This window comes from Hyperolius riggenbachi, chromosome 7, assembly GCF_040937935.1.
Source record: "Hyperolius riggenbachi isolate aHypRig1 chromosome 7, aHypRig1.pri, whole genome shotgun sequence".
Lineage (NCBI taxonomy): Eukaryota > Metazoa > Chordata > Amphibia > Anura > Hyperoliidae > Hyperolius > Hyperolius riggenbachi.
The window spans coordinates 215,842,841-215,861,465 of NC_090652.1; the positions used below are offsets into that span (position 1 = coordinate 215,842,841).

Sequence of the window (18,625 nt, forward strand, 5' to 3'; positions counted from 1 at the left end):
TTGCACTGTTAATGGCACAAGCCTCAAACCTGGTAGTTGGTCATTGGGTGACTGGGGTTCAAATTCAGAAAAGGGGGTGGAGCCACAGCCAATCAGATTTGTTAAATTTCAATGCAAATTATTGATGCCAAAGACCGCAAAGCTCACAAACTAGGTCATTAAGCAATTGTGTGTTAGGGTTAGAAAAAGTGGGAGGACACCAGCCAAATACATACCTGGGCAATGATGGCCATTGGCCATCAGCCACACAAACTATCTCTCTCTCCTCTATGTATATTTCTCTCTGTACAGAGTTCCCTTCTGCATAAACCAGTAAACAAAGCAGGCAGCTCAGTATGCTTCACTTTACATTGCAGGCTGTAGTAACACTCCACTTAACGACAGCTCAGGCCAGGTGATAACTCCCCACACACTTAACACTTCCATTCCTCTCTGTGAATCAACATCCTGTCTTTAACTTTAGAATTCTGCCATTATTTTATGAATTAAAACGTTAATTTTAGAAATCGCTCCTTATCTTAAAGAGGAACTCCAGTGAAAATAATGTAATAAAAAAAGTGCTTCATTTTTACAATTATGTATAAATGATTTAGTCAGTGTTTGCCCATTGTAAAATCTTTTCAATCCCTGATTTACATTCTGACATTACATGGTGACATTTTTACTGTTGGCAGGTGATGTAGCTGCTGCATGCTTTTTTTGGCAGTTGGAAACAGCTGTAAACAGCCATTTCCCACAATGCAACAAGGTTCACAGACCGGAAATTGCCAAGAGTACGTACTTTTCTTGTGGGAGGGGTTTCACCACAATATCAGTCATACAGCGCCCCCTGGTGGTCTGTTTGTGAAAAGGAATAGATTTATCATGTAAAAGGGGGTATCAGCTACTGATTGGGATAAAGTTCAATTCTTGGAGTTTCTTTTTAAGGAGAGAATCCTTATTGTAAGGTTTGCTTAATGAATACTAAATGCTTTATCACCACGGAGATAACTGTAAAAACCGATCAGAAACGTTAATAAAGACAAAAGATGAGCTTAGTGAATTGTGGCCATTGTGTAAAGCAGACCTATGAGTCTTTATCAAAGCTGCAACGCTTGATGTAAAACACCATTTGCCTAGCAGCAATTGTGTCTGTGGCTATTCATACAATGGAGTTGCACATTAATATGCTGTATGAAGCAGCAGCAGGAGCAAGATTGCATTTACAAACCATTCCAGGTAAGGAAAGAAATGCACACAAACAACTATAATGTATAGATATATTCTTTTATATATATGTATATATATATATATACACGCACACACAATTCCCAGATCATAGAGTACAACCTTCAAAGATTTATTCCGATTTCTATGAAGAAAGCGCAGCAGATGGAGGGGACAAGTGCTGGAGAAATTTCTCTACACACAAGATGAAGGGACTAGATTGCACTACAGCTGCAGGTGGCATGGACTGCATATGTGCTATACTACGGAGGACTCACAGAAATGAGAGGACTGCATCATGACTTGTATGTAGGAACAAGGAGGCATGGAAGTCACTGGGCCAAGTCCTAGAGATTTCATGGCATTTGGGTTATTGCATTGCAGCCCTCACCAGCTGAAACACAATCTGCATGAGAGCTGCCTAATCTGCTGTGCTTTATGACACTAAATGAAGCCTTTTATAAGGAGCATGAGCCATTAACAGTTACCTCACCTAGGAAATTGTATTAGTCATATCTGAAGAGTTTATTCTTGCTTAACCAGAGTGAAGCATACTATGAGTGGTTATCGTCAATCTGATATCTAGCTATAAAATTATCAGCTTATCCATGCCTGCCTGTCCTAATAAAACAAAAAAGGCAGTAAGTCTATTTTCCATACCTTTAACCCACAATAAACCCTTCTATAGGAAAGAGGTACAGCATAAACTGACTTGGTCTGAACACAACAACTTGGCTATATATGGACTCTCTCAAACGAGCAGCGAGACCCAGGCGGTATATACCAGACTAAGTCAAAATGTACATATTTTTAAAGTGGTAAAAGCATGCTTAGTAAGCAAACATCTCTACTTCAACTTTGCACTACAATTTAGTAAAGCAAAAATGCTTTGGTTAAAAGGACATCACTTAAACTGAGGCAAACCCATACATGTGATGCTTTTTCTAGTAACACTAATCCATTCCTTCTTGCTTAATCTTCTTTCTCTATAATAGTAATAACAGTAGTTACATCTGTCATTTGCACATGTTGGCTGCACAGTACTTCCAGCAAACAAGCTAAGTCTATGTAGATTCTGCTTCACAACTACATTATAGAGCTCAAGGAAAATACATTTCTATTTGTGTTCCAGTTCGCCATGGTAAAAATTGGATTTCACAATGCGTGTAAATGAGAATACTGAAAGCTAACTTATAAAATTTTAGCCACACAGTAATAAATAGACATACAGGACACAAATGTTTAGCAGCTGGTTTTAAACCCTTTTACTATAGGAAGAAGGGTATTCATTTTTGACTCCCTTTCACAACAGGAAACTGTTTGCAGGGAGAGGTAGAACAGGAAGTTACCAACCAAAAATGTGAGATATTGCTGGCTATGTTAGTGTCAACAGCAGGCTAAATTTCACAAGCCAAAGAGGGCAAGAAAAAGTAATAAAATACTCCCACTTCAAAAGTACAGTGTAAAACCACTATCAATAACATCTACAATGAAAACAAATCAAAAGTCGCTTTTCCAAGTTCAAATCAGCTGCCCATTGTGTAGCACACTGGTGCTGGTTTAATTATCTACAATTTACAGAGGTGAAAGAGATCCAGCTAAGATACATATTACTTAAAATAACTGAGGCAGGTGTCTACAAAAACAAAGACAGCCTTTGGTCACTAAAAGGAATAAATAAAATTATGTTTCTTCCAGACTATATAAAAACAATCTTGTTTGACCTAAGAGTTATTGGTTGAGGATAGAAGTAAAAAGGCAGTTGACGATGATTGGCACATCAGAGATACAAGGATATCTGAACTAGGTTTTCACACAATGTCCATGTATATCTCTGCCTGGTTACACGATTTAAACAGTAAGAGGAAACTGGTCTTGTTCTATAGGTTTCTTGACCCAGGCTCCCAATCCTGCCTTCTGGAAGGCTTTGAAGACGCATTCTTTTGCTGCTTGGTATTCTGTGGCAGATTGCTTGGTGTCGTAATATAAATTGGGTTTCCCAATTTTAGTTCTCAGGTTGGAAGCAAGCTGTGGATATAAACACAATCAGTAATTGGTTCTCATGTACATATTTGTTAATGATATACAAAACAGCCAAATCTGCTTTCTGTATTATCGAATATTTTCTAAGTGTTTTCAATCATATAGCTGTCTATTTCTCTAAACTTCTAAATAACTTCCTGGTCCAATCCTCCAGACTTGTGACAATTGTAAATACATATCCCCAACTATATTTATTGTATTCAACATAGAGATATTTTAGTAACTTTTTAAGGTTTCCTTACATTGTGGTGATTGCTGTATTCTGAACAATATGATTGCATACACTTGGTAAATGTTGCCTAAAGAGAGGTTTCATGATAGCTTCAGCTGACTGTCCTCCCAAGACCAGTGTACAGATGTGCTGTTGGCGCTCTGCTGACATGGTCAGTGAGATGCAAATTGCAGCTTTAATGCAAACTGAAGGCAGCTTAGAATGGGTCAATCCAATGCAGCAGTCAGGTGTTGTGAAGCTGTAGCTTGGTGGTCAAATATTCAGCATGGTCAACAGTGGGCAGTGCAACATATTTCACATACCAAACCTCCAGTGGTCCCAGTTGTGTAGGACTCTTCCTGTGCTCCCCATGCTAGCACTCATCTTATGTCCCGACTTTGCAGCAGTACCCAATCTCTCCCAACTTTCTGCCCCTCCCTTCTCCCAAGAAAGTTTTAGTTTTGCTAATGCCGCTGTAGTGCGTCGCCAGTTCTGTGTAAAACTAAATAAGCACTGAGGTCACCGGTGACAGCTAGCAGGGCACAACCATGCACGCTGGGTGGTCAAAAAACAAAATTCAAGCAGAGTACCCTACACAAAAAAAAAAAAACACAAAAAAGGGGGGGCGGGGAGGAGGCCCCACTGTCATCAGCCACCTGTATTCATGCAGCCATTTGAAGTGGAAGATCTAATATGTGTAGATTCCTTAAAGAGAATCTGTACTCTAAAAATTTTACAGCAAAAAGCATACCATTCTATTCATTATGTTCTCCTGGGCCCATCTGTGCTGTTTCTGCCACTCTCTGCTGCAAACCTGTCTTATAATTGCCAGTTTTAGGCAGTGTTTACAAACAAACTAACCAGCTTGTGATAGGCTCACATAAGCAGAGTGTGTGAGTCATGCAGAGCCTGCAGGGAGCCTGGAGGGGGTGTGTATAGCTTCTGCCAATGACAAGCAGTGCAGCACATTCTACACATTCCAGCCTCTGCCGAGAGAAGATTAGATGATATAACAGAGATAACACAGCTATCGTGCAATTAGAAAAGGCTGCAGTAAGCCAGAGCACATTAGAACAGGCAAAGGAACCTATAGGATAGAAGAACTAAGGCTGAAAATTTTGTTACAGAGACTCTTCAGTGTTCTCCCCAGAGCCTTTTAACTGGGCGGAGCGCCCGGCTGGTCTCAGGTCCCCCCTGTCTACGGCATGCCGTGACGTCCTCCACACTCATCCAGCACTATGTGCAGCGGCTGTGGCATTGGAGCTGGCCCACTGTCACTCTAACACTATCTCCGCCCTCCTCCTCAGCTCCTGCGTATCAGAACTGACATTATAAGCCACCGCGGGAGCTTTGAAGGAGTCGGAGCACACAGAGAAAGGGCTGAGAGAACGTGGACTTGCTGTGTTCCCTCTGGAGTCACTGATCTGCCCGAGACCGAGTAGTGCAGAGGACGGGCTCTCCTCCTCCTGTCTTCCTATCATGCAGGGAATTTCCCAGCACGTGCTCCAGCCTCCCCCGATTAGAGCTCAGAGCACATAGAGAATAGTGTGTAACTCGTTCCTGCCGGGGAGAGCAACAGCAGGGCAGATGGTTATCTTATAGCAGTAATAATGGTCCCCCAGCAATGGAATCCCTGTGGTGATTGTCAGCTGCCATCTCTGTGCGACCAAAACAGGTATTAGAAAACTTTACAGGCAGCTACTACTGCTTCCCTTCCCCCACTGCTCTGCCGGAGACGTTACATAGCTGTGAATCTAGCTGTCCTGGACATCAGTCTGCAGACTTCCTGCAATGTGCTGTGCAGTGTGCTGTGCACTCACACATTTTCATTCCTGCATTAGTCTGTTTCTCACTCTCCCTCTTACACATTTCCCTCTCTCTCTGTCTGTCTACACACTTTCTCCCTCTTTTTTTCTTTCCCCTTTCTCAGTCTTTTTCACACACACTCTGTCCCTCAAAGACAATCTTTCTCCCTCCCAGACACTCACACCTATTCCTCTTCCCTTCAGTTTGTATTCACTTTTTCTACTCAACCCCCTCTATCCTCCATATACTGTATTTCATGTATATGTATGTCTGCTTACCACTGCTTGAATTTGTTTAAGGGGAGAAGCCACATCAGAAACCCCCAAGCACTTTTATTTTCTTTTGTAGTGCATGATGTTTAGCATAGACACACAACAAACATGTCTACAGGGGTTTACTACCACCATGTCAGCCAAAACTATTCTGTGACTTTTTGAATGAGATAACAGAACAGTTTGTGGGCATGTGTGGTTTTTGGGCCTAAATTAGTCACTTTGTCTACAGCCCCTTTCTTGTATTTATCCGGCTTTGGCAGCACTTTATCGGATTGCCCATCAAAACAGCACCACTCCGTGCAAGATGCCTCTTAATCCATTAGCATTATTTAGTGTAATCCTCTACCGCTATCGGCAGTGCCTAGCATTATTACCTCAACAAGTAACAACCAGCGTGATCCACCTAATCTTCTCCCTAGCGAGAGCAGCACCTAGCATGATCCTCCCTGCCCATTTTTGCCTAGTAGTAGCAGACATCACCCTAGTAGCAGAGGTCACCCATTGTGACCTTAATTTCCCACCCGGCTACTTTTTCATGCCACCCGGCTGGGAAAAAATTCTGGGGAGAACACTGCTCTTTAAGGAGTAGCAGTACGTGTGTACAGATAGGCTTGTAGTTTATTAAATATTCTTGAGCTTCAACTTTATTGAGGAAGGCCAAAACAAGACTGTGCATCATTTTAAATGTAAGAATTTAAGTATGCACCATTTAGTCCCAGAAAAAAAATGTTATTAGCCATGGGGGATGCTGCCAACGCATATACAGTAACATATTTGTAACTGAAAACATTGTAATGCTCAAATTACAATTTGGGTGCACAGCAAAGATAACTTTAAACATTCACATCAGTCATAAAAACTAAGGTTAGTAACTGTTTACTAAACACAACAAACCTTTGCATGAAGACGGGTCCAACGACTATATAGAGCATGTTTGCACAAACGCGATGCACGGCCCATCTCATCCTTGCCAGTAGTAGCATTAATTACTTCTAGTCCTGCATCTCCTACTGTCCAGTTTACACTAAAACTTGGAGCCTTTCCTGGCTGACGAGCTTCAGCATTGCTAATACCTAGGGAACATATGAAAATGGTTTAATTTTTTTTTTTTTACTGGAGCAATGCAGCTAGAGGTTTCAAAAAAGACCAATGCAACCAAAGGCACCATGTCAATTAGACAAAACAGTAAGGGTCAATTAACAAGTAATTAAACTGTTCCCATTTCAGAGAAGTAGACAGTATATGGTCATCACACAAAACTTACACAACCATCCTATGACATGACTGCAGTTGGACCGCTGTATTTTTCAGTATTCTGTCACAATGCATGGAAGCACCTCATAAGTGTCAGTGGACTCAATTCACGAAGACATGTTTTGTAAAAATGTAATGTTCGGTAATTTACTTCAGGCCGCATTTTAGACGGTTTCCCCCAGATTCACCAAGACTTTCACACATGTGGTAATAGTGAATTGCCATGCAGATTTTAGATAAATTACCAAAGATTTTTTTACCTCGTGCGCCATTTTAAGGATTTTTTTTTACTTTCCTGAGTAGTTTTCACCTTTTCTCTTCTCTGTTGCTTCCCTTCTATAACTCTCTGGCACAAGTTGGTAATTTACCTCTCTGGTCAGTAATTTTAGTTTTCCATGCAGTTACATTTCACAGAAATCAGCCATTTTCAGTTTTATTGAATGCGGCAAAGCTTTGTTAATTCAGCCCATTGTGGCAGAAGACATCCTGTACATATATAGCAGAGGTGTGATGAAATTTTATATTACATTTTTACTTGCGATGGGTCGTAATGGAATGCTTGCAATGTTGAGGCACATGTATGGTATGAAGACTGTGCAGGGAGACAATCATCTCCAACATCTGAACAGTGCTCTTACGTCTGCAGTTACATATACATAGCAGCACCTGCAGTCACTGTGACAGAAGAATATAGCGATTCAACAGCAAAAATCCAGCACAACATTCCTAAATCTTTCTCAATGAAAGAGAGATGGCCAGTTTCATTCCTTTTCAATCAGCTCCCCATACAGGCATGGACGGCACAGACCTCTGAAAGTTATTCTATGGTATTTTGGCAACAAGACATTTGAAGCAGATCCTTTAAATCCTATAAGCTGTGAGATGGGGTTGAGGGAATTTCACATCTAGATAAGATTGCAATCTGGGTAAGTTGGGGTAAACAAAATTGTGATTCAACTGACCAGGCCACCTTCTTCCATTGCTCCATGATCCAGTTCTGATACACTGTAAATTTCAATGCTCCTGCTAGGGTTCTCAGGAATGTAGTGGAGTGTGAGTGGCCTCCTCTTCCTTCCTGCGCAAGCCAACTAGCCTTACTCTAGGGAAGCCTGGACTTCCAGAAATACAATGCAATGTCATGTCCTAGTAAGGAGGGGGAATGGGCATGCAAATGTGGGAGGCCGTGTAAAAAGCAGAGGCAAAATGTGGAGAGAACTAAATCGGCACAAAAATGTAAATTTTTATGAAAGTTCCAATCGCAGACTTTGGTCTAAAAAAGTGCCGGCATCCTGGTTGTCATGTCATATTTTTAACACCAGCTTTTACGCTGCATACCTGCATTTACAAGTATGTAATAGGTGAACTCAAACCCTGATCATCATACAACTACAACAAGGAAATCGGACCATGACGGTAGTCTAGTTTAGGGGACCCAGCAGGAACCATCATCCAATCACAGCACCCTCTACATCACAAAGTGTAGTGATTGGTCGAATAGTGTGGGTGTAGTCTACGACTACAACCTATTTGAATCCTAGCAGTATGAGAGGGTGGTGTTCAACGATTACATTAGCGGAATTTCCCTATGAGGTTTTCTGCTGAGTCTCCTCAAAGACTAGCGCCCTTACCACTGTGTTAAAATGACTAATTTGATTTCAGTATAGAGATTCAGTTTTCGAAATGCCCACCGCTCAGTAATGGTTTGTTGAGGCTGTAGAGTGGCGGTAAGTCTTCTATATCTGCTATCCTCTGGTACACAGCCCTTGAGAGATGATCTCCATGATACAAACTGCCCAGGATAATACTGGAGAAGTAGATTGGCTCCACAAATAGACTGAATAAGGATCCCTGTATTCCTACAACATTCCACCTGTATGAAAGAGATAAAACTCGTGGTCAACAAATAGTAGAAAGAAGAAAAAAAAAAAAGGTACGTATTGCAGCTCATTTTTACAGGGGTAAAGTAATATTCACAATTAAATTAGCCTGAACGAGGGCTTTATGTATATTAAGCAGAGTACATAATTGGCAATTAAAAATGGTTTACGTGCAATGAACACATTTTTTTGAATTGCAATTACCTGGTTGACTTTGTAATACTGACTCCCTGTGTGAATAGCATATACAACTTTGTTAGATGAATAACAGTTTGAACCATCCAAACATCTCCCCTTCACCTATCACCCATAGAAGGTAAGTCAGGACCAGAGCGGACTGTGTTCCATCCTGAGTAACGCATGGAGATAAGCAGAGTGAGGAGGTAGGGGGTCTCAGGGGAGATGAACAAACTCCAACTCTGATGGCAGCTTTGTGTGTAGAGATGTTTGGTTCATGTAGTTGATCTTTACAATGGGAATTTTTCTGGAACAGCTGCACGAAACTTATGTGAGCAATTGCAGTCCTCTTTTTTTTTTTTTTTTACTAAAAAGAAAAACTGGAAGGATCAACTAAAGCTGTAATACATGTTTAAAGAGGAACTCCAGTGAAAATAATGTAATAAAAAAAAGTGCTTCATTTTTACAATAATTATGTGCAAATGATTTAGTCAGTGTTTGCCCATTGTAAAATCTTTTCAATCCCTGATTTACATTCTGACATTACATGGTGACATTTTTACTGTTGGCAGGTGATGTAGCTGCTGCACGCTTTTTTGGTAGTTGTAAACAGCCATTTCCCACAATGCAACAAGGTTCACAGGCAGGAAACTGCCAGGAGTAGCATGGTCCTCAGAGTTTCTTGTGGGAGGGTTTCACCACAATATCAGCCATACAGTGCCCCCTGATGGTCTGTTTGTGAAAAGGAATAGATTTCTCATGTAAAAGGGGGTATCAGCTACTGAATGGGATAAAGTTCAATTATTGGTCGGAGTTTCTTTTCAAAGGATATTCATCACCCACACATGTAGTTCACTTTTAGACGCCACTCTCCTAATGCTTTTATGATTGCGGAGCGTGCTCACAGCACTAGCAGTACCTGTGAGCACCGCGATCATGAAGGTAAAGCAAGCCTGGCCCAAGTGGCATCCAAGAGTGAACTGCACGTGAATGAGTGGATGAATATCTGGTTCAAAGGTTGACATCTACTTGTGATTAGGGCTTAGTCTGGGGCTGATGGTGGGAACACGGAGCCTGGCATGGGGGGAAAATGGAGACCGCAATCTTGGTGTGGATAGGCTACCTAAAGCATGTATGTACTTTTTTTAGCCAAAGTTTTCAACTCAGGCGTCCTTTAAGTGCCCCTCCAATTTCATAGAAAACAAATAGCAGTGGCTGTGATGGACTCTAATTTTATTAATCATGTTTTCATTTCAATTTGCATTCAGCTATTTGTTTTCTAAACTGATTAAAGCTGAATTCCCATCTCTTTGTAAGCCTGTTATATGTAGTCTCTTTGTGGACTGTCTAGCAACGTCCCATTTAGGAACTGTGGGTGCTTGTTGCTCATTTCACACACACCATTGAGGGAGACCAAAATTGGATGCTCCCATAGGAGTCTCTGCACCCCCTTTTTTACACCTTGCTCAGTGTTTGTCTCCAAGAGACGACACTAGGGAAAACTCGCCCTAAGTATGGAGAAAAAAAAATTGCAGGTATGAATTCTGATTAGACAAAAGGAGAATTTATCAGCATTGTTGTTGGGGGTATTTGGCATGATGAGGTTTACTGTTCTGATCCAGTGTTGTGCACAGGTGATGCTTTTTTTTTTTTTTTTTTTTTTTTTTTTTTTTAAATATTTTTCTTTTAGAACCCTTTAAGCTCATGCACAACCAGCATTTACGGCACGTAAATAAGCTCCGGTCTTTAACCTTTGCCATCTAAGTGAAGCATGGTCTCTGCTTTCTGAGGGAATTACTAGAAACTCACCTGGAGCCCAAGTTAAAAGGGACCCAAGGTGCGAGACCTATGGAGGCTGCCATATTTATTTCCTTTTAAACACCACCAGTTGTCTGGTAGTCCTGCAGATCTTTCTGGTCTATATCACACACCTGAAACCAACAGCTAATCTTGTAAGACTTGTCAGACATCTGATCTGCATGCTTGTTCAGGGTCTATGGCTGAAAGTATTAGAGGCAGAGGGGTCAGCAGGACAGCCAGGCATTGTGCATTATTTAAAAGGAAATAAATATGTCAGCCTCCATATCCCTCTTACTGCAGGTTTTCTTTAAAAAAGAGTTATTGCCAGCCAAAAAAAAAAAAAAAAAAAAAAATCACATTCCATTTTCCCACTGCTCTGTGTTCATTGTGCAGCCTGGAACCTCACCCTGCAGTGCAAGCTCTCCAATCTATTCAGAAATGTTTGTGTAGTAATAAATATCATCAAGCTTGTCAGCTCTCCTCCCACATTCCTGCTTCTCACTGATTGGCTGAGGGGCAATTCAGTGCTGCTGAAATACGATCTCTATGCTGTGCTCTCGCGTGTTTATAAGCGAGCAGCTATGCCAGATTCTAATATATAATTTCCTTTCTTACTCTTGTTTTGTTTCTATCGGTATTTGCTTCAGTCAGAGGGAACCAAAATGGCAAATGCTAGGAACAGAATTATATTTACTATATAAAATTCACTGGAATCAAACCGTGGACAGTACGATACATATGTTATGTAAGTAGAGCAAGTAGATATATATATATATATATATATATATATATATATATAGATATATAGATATATAGATATATATATATATATATATATATATATAGATATATAGATATATAGATATATATATAGATATATATATATATATATATATATATATATATATATATATATATATATATATATATATATATATATATGTGTGTGTGTTTTTTTTCTGGCGTTGTATGGCTGACCCTGCTGCTTTAAGGGAAATTCTGAAGGTTATGCATGTTAGCTGTATCAACCATGTTTTCTACAGAACAGACATGGCAATAGTGCTTTGATGGATAATAACCATTAATGTACTATATTTACTGGTATTTTCAAATTATCTACATTAAATATTTATATATTACCAGATCTTTAAATATATTTTATGAGTTTTAAAGTTTTGTAGTGCTCATTTACAGTAACATGCCAAGTGACCTGTACCCCCACCTATTCACTCACCTGGCAATCTTGTCACTGCATGACATTGTCAGAAGTCTCTCTCCTTGCAGAACACCATCCCAGGTCTGAATGGTACTGCTAGACCTCACAGGAATAGTACCTTCTCCTGACTCGATTTTGGTCCGAAGCTGTCCTCGTGCCTTTCGGTTTGGATGACGATCACCCGGTTCTGTAAAATGTGAGCAAAGCATAAATATCAGAAGAAAAGAACATACTTAACTGCTTAAATCCCACAGCAAATATGTGTTTTGTGCTGCACCATCGTAACTACTAGTAACCTTTATACTAGAACATCTGGTTTTTAGATCATTGTCCTGATAAATTGGTCTCTTTGATGTAAAATTATGGCATATTGGAAAACATTAGCAAAAGTGGAAAAAAAAGGTTTTATTTTATGAGAGCCTTAAAAACAAATCGCATTGCCGTGTTTATTGTACGCAACCCTAACCCCCCCCCCCCCCCCCCCCGGAAAAAAAACCCAAAACGTGTCACTCAAAACACCTCTAAATTTTTTCTCACTGCCCAACAGTAAACAAGACCACCTATGGAGGACACAGTGGGGTTTCATCAACTACGAGGGTTTCATTTGCCTGTTTTAATGTAATACCAGTGGCGTAGCTAAGGAGATGTGGGCCCCAATGCAAGTTTTACAATGGGGCCCCCCAAGCATTCTATACGGCGCACAAAAACCTGCCAATGGAAACTACAGAGTCAGAGGTGTAAGAAGGGGATGGGGAACAGTTTGTTAATGATTACCACTATTCAAAGTATCTATAGTAGTGATTATTATGAGCACAGGACCAATAGAGAGCTAATACTGTAGTTGAGGGAGGGCCCTATGGGGTCCCTCTGGCCCAAGGGCCCCGATGCGGTAGCTACCTCTGCAACCCCTATTGCTACACCCCTGTGCAATACCTTCTTGGCCAGCTTCATGTGGTGAGAAAATGCGAGCATCCCCACATGGTGACGTGCTGATGTACAGATGGAACTGGACATTGTCCTTTAGCTTGAAGCCACCACGCTCACACTTCATAAAGATGGATTTCTGCTGATCATCTTTAGTGCTGGAAAATAAAAATGAAAAAGGTTACACCAAATTACATGAGAATGCGTTTTAAAGGCTTTTCTGCTGTTCTACAACTAGTTATCGCACATAATTAAAAATGAACCATCATCCATTCAACCACCTCCGTATAATGCTTAAATCTTGGTTTATTAAAGCATATAGGGCCCGTTTCGAAAATAGGTGAGAACCTGACCTCTGACTGACATTTTGTCAAGTCTAAAAATATGACTGCCCCCTAAGGGTTGCCATACTATTGCCAGTGATAAAGCTGATGGCCAGTTTATAAATATGGTGATAATCACCAGCATTAGTGGAAATCACAGAGAACTGATGTACAATTATAGAAGTGGCAATCATTTAAAGAGAACCTGTATCAAAAAGAAGTTCCCCTGGGATTACTCACCTCGGGAGGGGGAAGCCTCAGGTTGCCAATGAGGCTTCCCCCTCCCCTGTGACTGCAGGCAGTCCAGCGCTGGCTCCCCCGAAGTGCCTGCACAGTAGAGCAGCCTGACAGCGATCAGCTATTTCCGCCCATCTCCGAGGCGGAGAGCAGATACTGCGCCTGCACTGGAGTCGGGAAGGTAAATATTTACATCTCCGCTGTTCGGGGAGCTTTATCTCTGACGCCGTGGGACCAAGGCAGACAGGGGAAGCCTCAATAGGATCCGGAGGCTTCCCCGACCCCAGGTGAGTACTCCCCACGGGAGGTTTTTCTCAATACAGATTTTCTTTAAGCTAACCATTACTTTTATAAAACTAGTGATCTAAGTAACTTTACATGGACATATCTTAGCAATTTTCTATCGCTTGAAAGGTACCCAAGATATTGGTCTAGGGGGGTTGGCCAGATTACTTTAAAAAAAACGAAATCTTAGGCCCAGTTCAATCCACAATTTTGTATTGCACTTTTTTTGTGCAGTTTTAAAGGAATGCAATTTTGCACCATTCCTGCAATCGCTCCCCCCCCCCCCCCCCTCCAAAAAAAAATTATGCTTAATGCAGTGTGATCAACAAAGCACCGAAAACCCTAAAAAGTGCTGCAGTATAAACTAACAGTTAGGGTACATTCACACTGCAGCAGTTGCATAGCAGAATTGTATGGGCAGTGAGTTGACATGCTAAATCATTCTATGGTTCCGTTCACATCTCTGCATTGTAACAAAATGCATTAATCTATTTCAAATTATTTATTGAAGTTTTACAAAGAGAAAAACAGTGTACAATATACCACTTTAGACAAGACACTCATTTGAACAATTTCTCATGGCTAACAGATTGAGAAGTTATGTAATGTAACATCAACATAGATAAAGAAGACATGAGAGACCATCACATATTATGGGGTCTGACAAAATGCATTAATCTATCTCCCTGCATGCAGGCTTTGAATTACGGTAACATGTACCGTATATAAAACGCAGCGTCTATTGCAGTACACACACACACACACACACACACACACAATGCGTATGTTATGCAACGCACACAGTGTGAATCCAGCCTTGCTTGATTAACCCTACTCCCATCACAATACATAAGCACAACCGCCACCTCTTTTCCTGTAACATACTGCATGATATTGGCACTATCTAAACAGAAGGAAGTACATTCAAAAGTGGCTTCACAAACATCAAAGTCTTGCTTGGTATACATAGAAGTATGGAATATTCAAACGCACAAAGCTTCTCATCAGCCTAAGATGCAATTCAAAGTACTTTGCTTTGCCTTCTTAAAGCTTTCTCTATATGCTTTTTGCACAGGCTTGGTTTAACCACTCTGTTTTTCAGAATTTTCATCCCTCAGAAACGCAGTATTCCTGGCAATTAGGACATTTTATCTATTGATGTAGCAATCATTTTTCATTACTTGTGACAGCTAAGTAATAGAGGTTTGTTTTTGGGACATTTTCAAAACCAGGCTATTTTGTGGTGATTTTCTTTTCTAGAAACCCCCTTATTTCAGAAGTATTTTAAAGAGAATCTGATGTGAAAATAAACGTATGATATAATGAATTGTATGTCTAATACAGCTAAGAAATAGAACATTAGTAGCACAGACAGGAGTCTCATATTGTTTCCAGGACAGGAAGAGTTAAGAAACTTGACTTGTTATCTATGCAAAAGAGCATCCCTGAGCTCTCCCACTAATTTATTCAGAGCAGTACTATTTTCTGAAGCACTTATACATCAAAGAACCAGTGCAAGACAACTTCAGATAATATTTTACTGCAGGGAAGTTCAAAGGGTCATTAGCTCTGCTCTTTTTTCATAGGTCAAAATACAGAGTTTAGTTTGTAAACTGCAAATATTAGAGAATGATGCAATGAATACAAATATCAGACTCTTCTTTGCTACTAATGTTCTATTACTTATCCGTACTACACATACAATTCATTATAAGTTTTTTTTCGCTTCAGTGTCACTTTAACCTTCCTGGTGGTAAGCCGCGCAGGAGGTTTTCTCAGGCCCTGCTGGGGCGATTTGCATATTTATTTTTTTTTGCTGCACCGATCGCCGCCACTCCCCGCCGCGCCGCGCCCCCCCCCCCCCCAGACCCCCTGCGCTGCCTGGCCAATCTGTGCCAGGCAGCGCTGAGGGGTGGATCGGGACTCCCTTAGACGTCACGACGTCCGTGACGTCATCCCGCCCCGTTGCCATGGCGACGGGGGAAGCCCTCCAGGAAATCCCGTTCTTTGAACGGAATTTCCTGATCGAAGCGGGCGGGGGGAAGCCCTGGGTTCGCTACATGATTTAACCACTTGAGGACCCACCCTTTACCCCCCCTTAAGGACCAGCGCTGTTTTAGCTGATCTGTGCTGGGTGGGCTCTGCAGCCCCCAGCACAGATCAGCGTGCAGGCAGAGCGACCAGATCGCCCCCCTTTTTTCCCCACTAGGGGGATGATGTGCTGGGGGGGTCTGATCGCTCCTGCCTGCCGGGTGTTGCGGGGGGGGGGGGGCACCTCAAAGCCCCCCTCCGCGGCGAAATCCTTCCCCTCCCTCTCCTACCTGGCCCCCCCTGGTAAGCCGGGCTGCACAGGACGCTATCCGTCCTGTGCAGCCAGTGACAGGCTGTCTCCTTTCACATGGCGGCGATCCCCGGCCGCTGATTGGCCGGGGATCGCCGATCTGCCTTACGGCGCTGCTGCGCAGCAGCGCCGTACAATGTAAACAAAGCGGATTATTTCCGCTTGTGTTTACATTTAGCCTGCGAGCCGCCATCGGCGGCCCGCAGGCTATTCACGGAGCCCCCCGCCGTGAATTGACAGGAAGCAGCCGCTCGCACGAGCGGCTGCTTCCTGATTAATCAGCCTGCAGCTGGCGACGCAATACTGCGTCGCTGGTCCTGCAGCTGCCACTTTGCCGACGCACGGTATAAGCGTGCGGTCGGCAAGTGGTTAAAAAAAAAAAAATTTAAGAAAAAAAAAAAAAAACTGCTGCGCTGCCTTCTGGCGGATTCTAATAGACCGCCAGGAGGGTTAGGAGAAAACAAGGTAAGGGATACCTGACCCGTGACAAGGTTACCTGAGCATAGTGGTATGTTCATGCTGGATGCTCAGATCTCTGTGTGTTTTCAGTTAGGGCCTTTTTCCACTAGCCTGCGATTTGCGATTTGCTTCTGATCGCAAATCGCAAGGTACATTAAACTAATGGAAACTGCAGCAGCAATTTCCATTAGTGCCATCCGATTGCGATGCGATTTTGGTCAAAGCGCAATTGTCGTCCTGCCGCGTTTTGTATGCGATTGAGCTGGACTATAATGAGTATAGTGGCTCAATCGCAAGGTGGAAATTGAAACGCGATTGCGATCGCTATCGCATTTCATAGTGGAAAAGAGCCCTTACTCTTCTTGTTCCCCCAGTCCCTGTAATCACTCCTTAAAAAGGTGACTTTTGGCTCAGGAAGAGACAGGCTTGCTGTGATGTTCCCTACAATCAACCTCCCATTTTCATCTCTGAAGGGGAATGAATGGGACAGGGTAGAGAAGAGAATGGAAGGGTGGGGGGACATTGCAGCAAGCCTGCCTCTTTCTCTGTGAAAATCGGGCTTTAGCCAAGTCAATATCTTGTTTTTTTCTGCCACCAATTAGGCTTTCTTTGGGTGGTACATTATGCTAAGAATTATTTTATTCTACATACATTTTAACGAAAATAAGACTTTTATGAAAAAAAATTATGATTTCTCAGTTTTCAGGCATTATAGCTTTAAAATAATACATGCTGCTGTAATTAAAACCCACGTACTTTATTTGCCCATTTGTCCCGGTTATTACACAGTTTAAATTATATCCCCTTTGGAAGAGACAGAATTTAAATTCTGGAAGCAGCAATAGCACAGCGTGGGTACTTCACGGGATCCTTCATGCCGGTTGGGACGCAATGCCAGCCCGGTTGATATATAACAGTATTTACAATTAGCATGGCCTTTGCTTGGCGGGAAATAGACATTTATTTAAACTTCCATGGCGATTATCAAAATATATGGCTGTTAAGGGTCACCCAGGTTTTTAAGTGGGTACAACGCACGAGGCTTTCAGACAGTGGGAGCAGAGAGGAATTGTTAGGCTGGCTGAAATTTATTGCACTTAAAGTGGACCCAAATTGAAAATACAAGATTTCAGAAATAAAATCTATTTTCTAAATTATAATAATAAATAGCAGCCTTTTTCCAGCTGCATGATGACAAATATAAAATATTTTACATTTATTGGAGGAACCCCTCCCTTCCTTTCAAATTGCCGGGATTTTTCCGGCAAACTGGTGGAGTAGATGGTGTCCGGCAATGGAGGAATTGCTAATGGCTGCCCCCAGTATAACCCTAGCTATGAAAAGAGAAGGGTGAAAAGCATGCCCTGAAATGATCATAGGTTTGAAGGAGTGTTTATCTTTTTATGTGTCAGAGTGGTGCAGCTAAATATTTTTAATTACAAAAATGTTTGGTTTGGGTCTGCTTTAACAGAACATAGGTGGCTCACCGTTACTGAAGTACGATCCAACTATGGCATCCCAAACGCATACTATTTAATGTATGATCAATTCATTGGTCACTTAATACCTGAGAAATATACCTCTAATAGCAGCTATGTTGCTATTTGACACCTATCTAAGGCCACATACACACATCAGACCATAGTCTTTTGAAAATGAAAGATCACAGATCAATTTTACCCCCTTCCTTGTAGTATGAGAGCCATACCTTCACAGTCTTTTCTATCGAGCTGAACTCCCCATCAGAAAAAAATCTTTGCAAGATGCTGCACACACAGATGCTGTACAGACACAAAAGATCAGTATCGGCAAAAGATCTATTTCTGCCAAAGATCCGTTCCTGCAAATTGCATTCAGTCTATGAGATCCTCAGATCATCATACACACCTTGTTTAACTGACATTCATCTGCAGATCTGAAAATCCATCCTGGTGGATCTGATCTGCAGATGAATGTCTGTTAAACAAGGTGTGTATGATGATCTGCAGATATAGACTATGAATGCATTTTGCAGGAACAGATCTTTTGCAGGAACAGATCTTTTGCAGATACTGATCTTTTGAATGTCTACAGCATCTTTGTGTGCAGCTTCTTGCAAAGATTACTGTCTGATGGGGAGTTCAGCTCCATAGAATAGACTGTAGGTATGGCTCTCATATTACATCGAAGGGGGTAAAATTGGTCTGTGATC

General features: G+C 41.6%; 1 protein-coding gene across 4 annotated transcripts in view; it reads right to left on the minus strand.

Annotated features, from left to right (window-relative positions):
- Positions 1 to 1,245: 1,245 nt before the first annotated feature.
- The window catches only part of ADARB1 (adenosine deaminase RNA specific B1), a 168,750-nt gene continuing 151,370 nt past the window's right edge, over positions 1,246 to 18,625 (minus strand). For all 4 annotated transcript variants that reach the window (XM_068245211.1, XM_068245210.1, XM_068245214.1 and 1 more), the window contains 5 exons: positions 12,799 to 12,947; positions 11,884 to 12,052; positions 8,484 to 8,665; positions 6,436 to 6,614; positions 1,246 to 3,234 (listed from right to left, as the gene is read on the minus strand). In XM_068245211.1, coding sequence (XP_068101312.1) covers positions 3,058 to 3,234; positions 6,436 to 6,614; positions 8,484 to 8,665; positions 11,884 to 12,052; positions 12,799 to 12,947 — 856 coding nt within the window. In that variant the 3' untranslated portion in view covers positions 1,246 to 3,057. The remainder of the gene's footprint in view (positions 3,235 to 6,435; positions 6,615 to 8,483; positions 8,666 to 11,883; positions 12,053 to 12,798; positions 12,948 to 18,625) is intronic.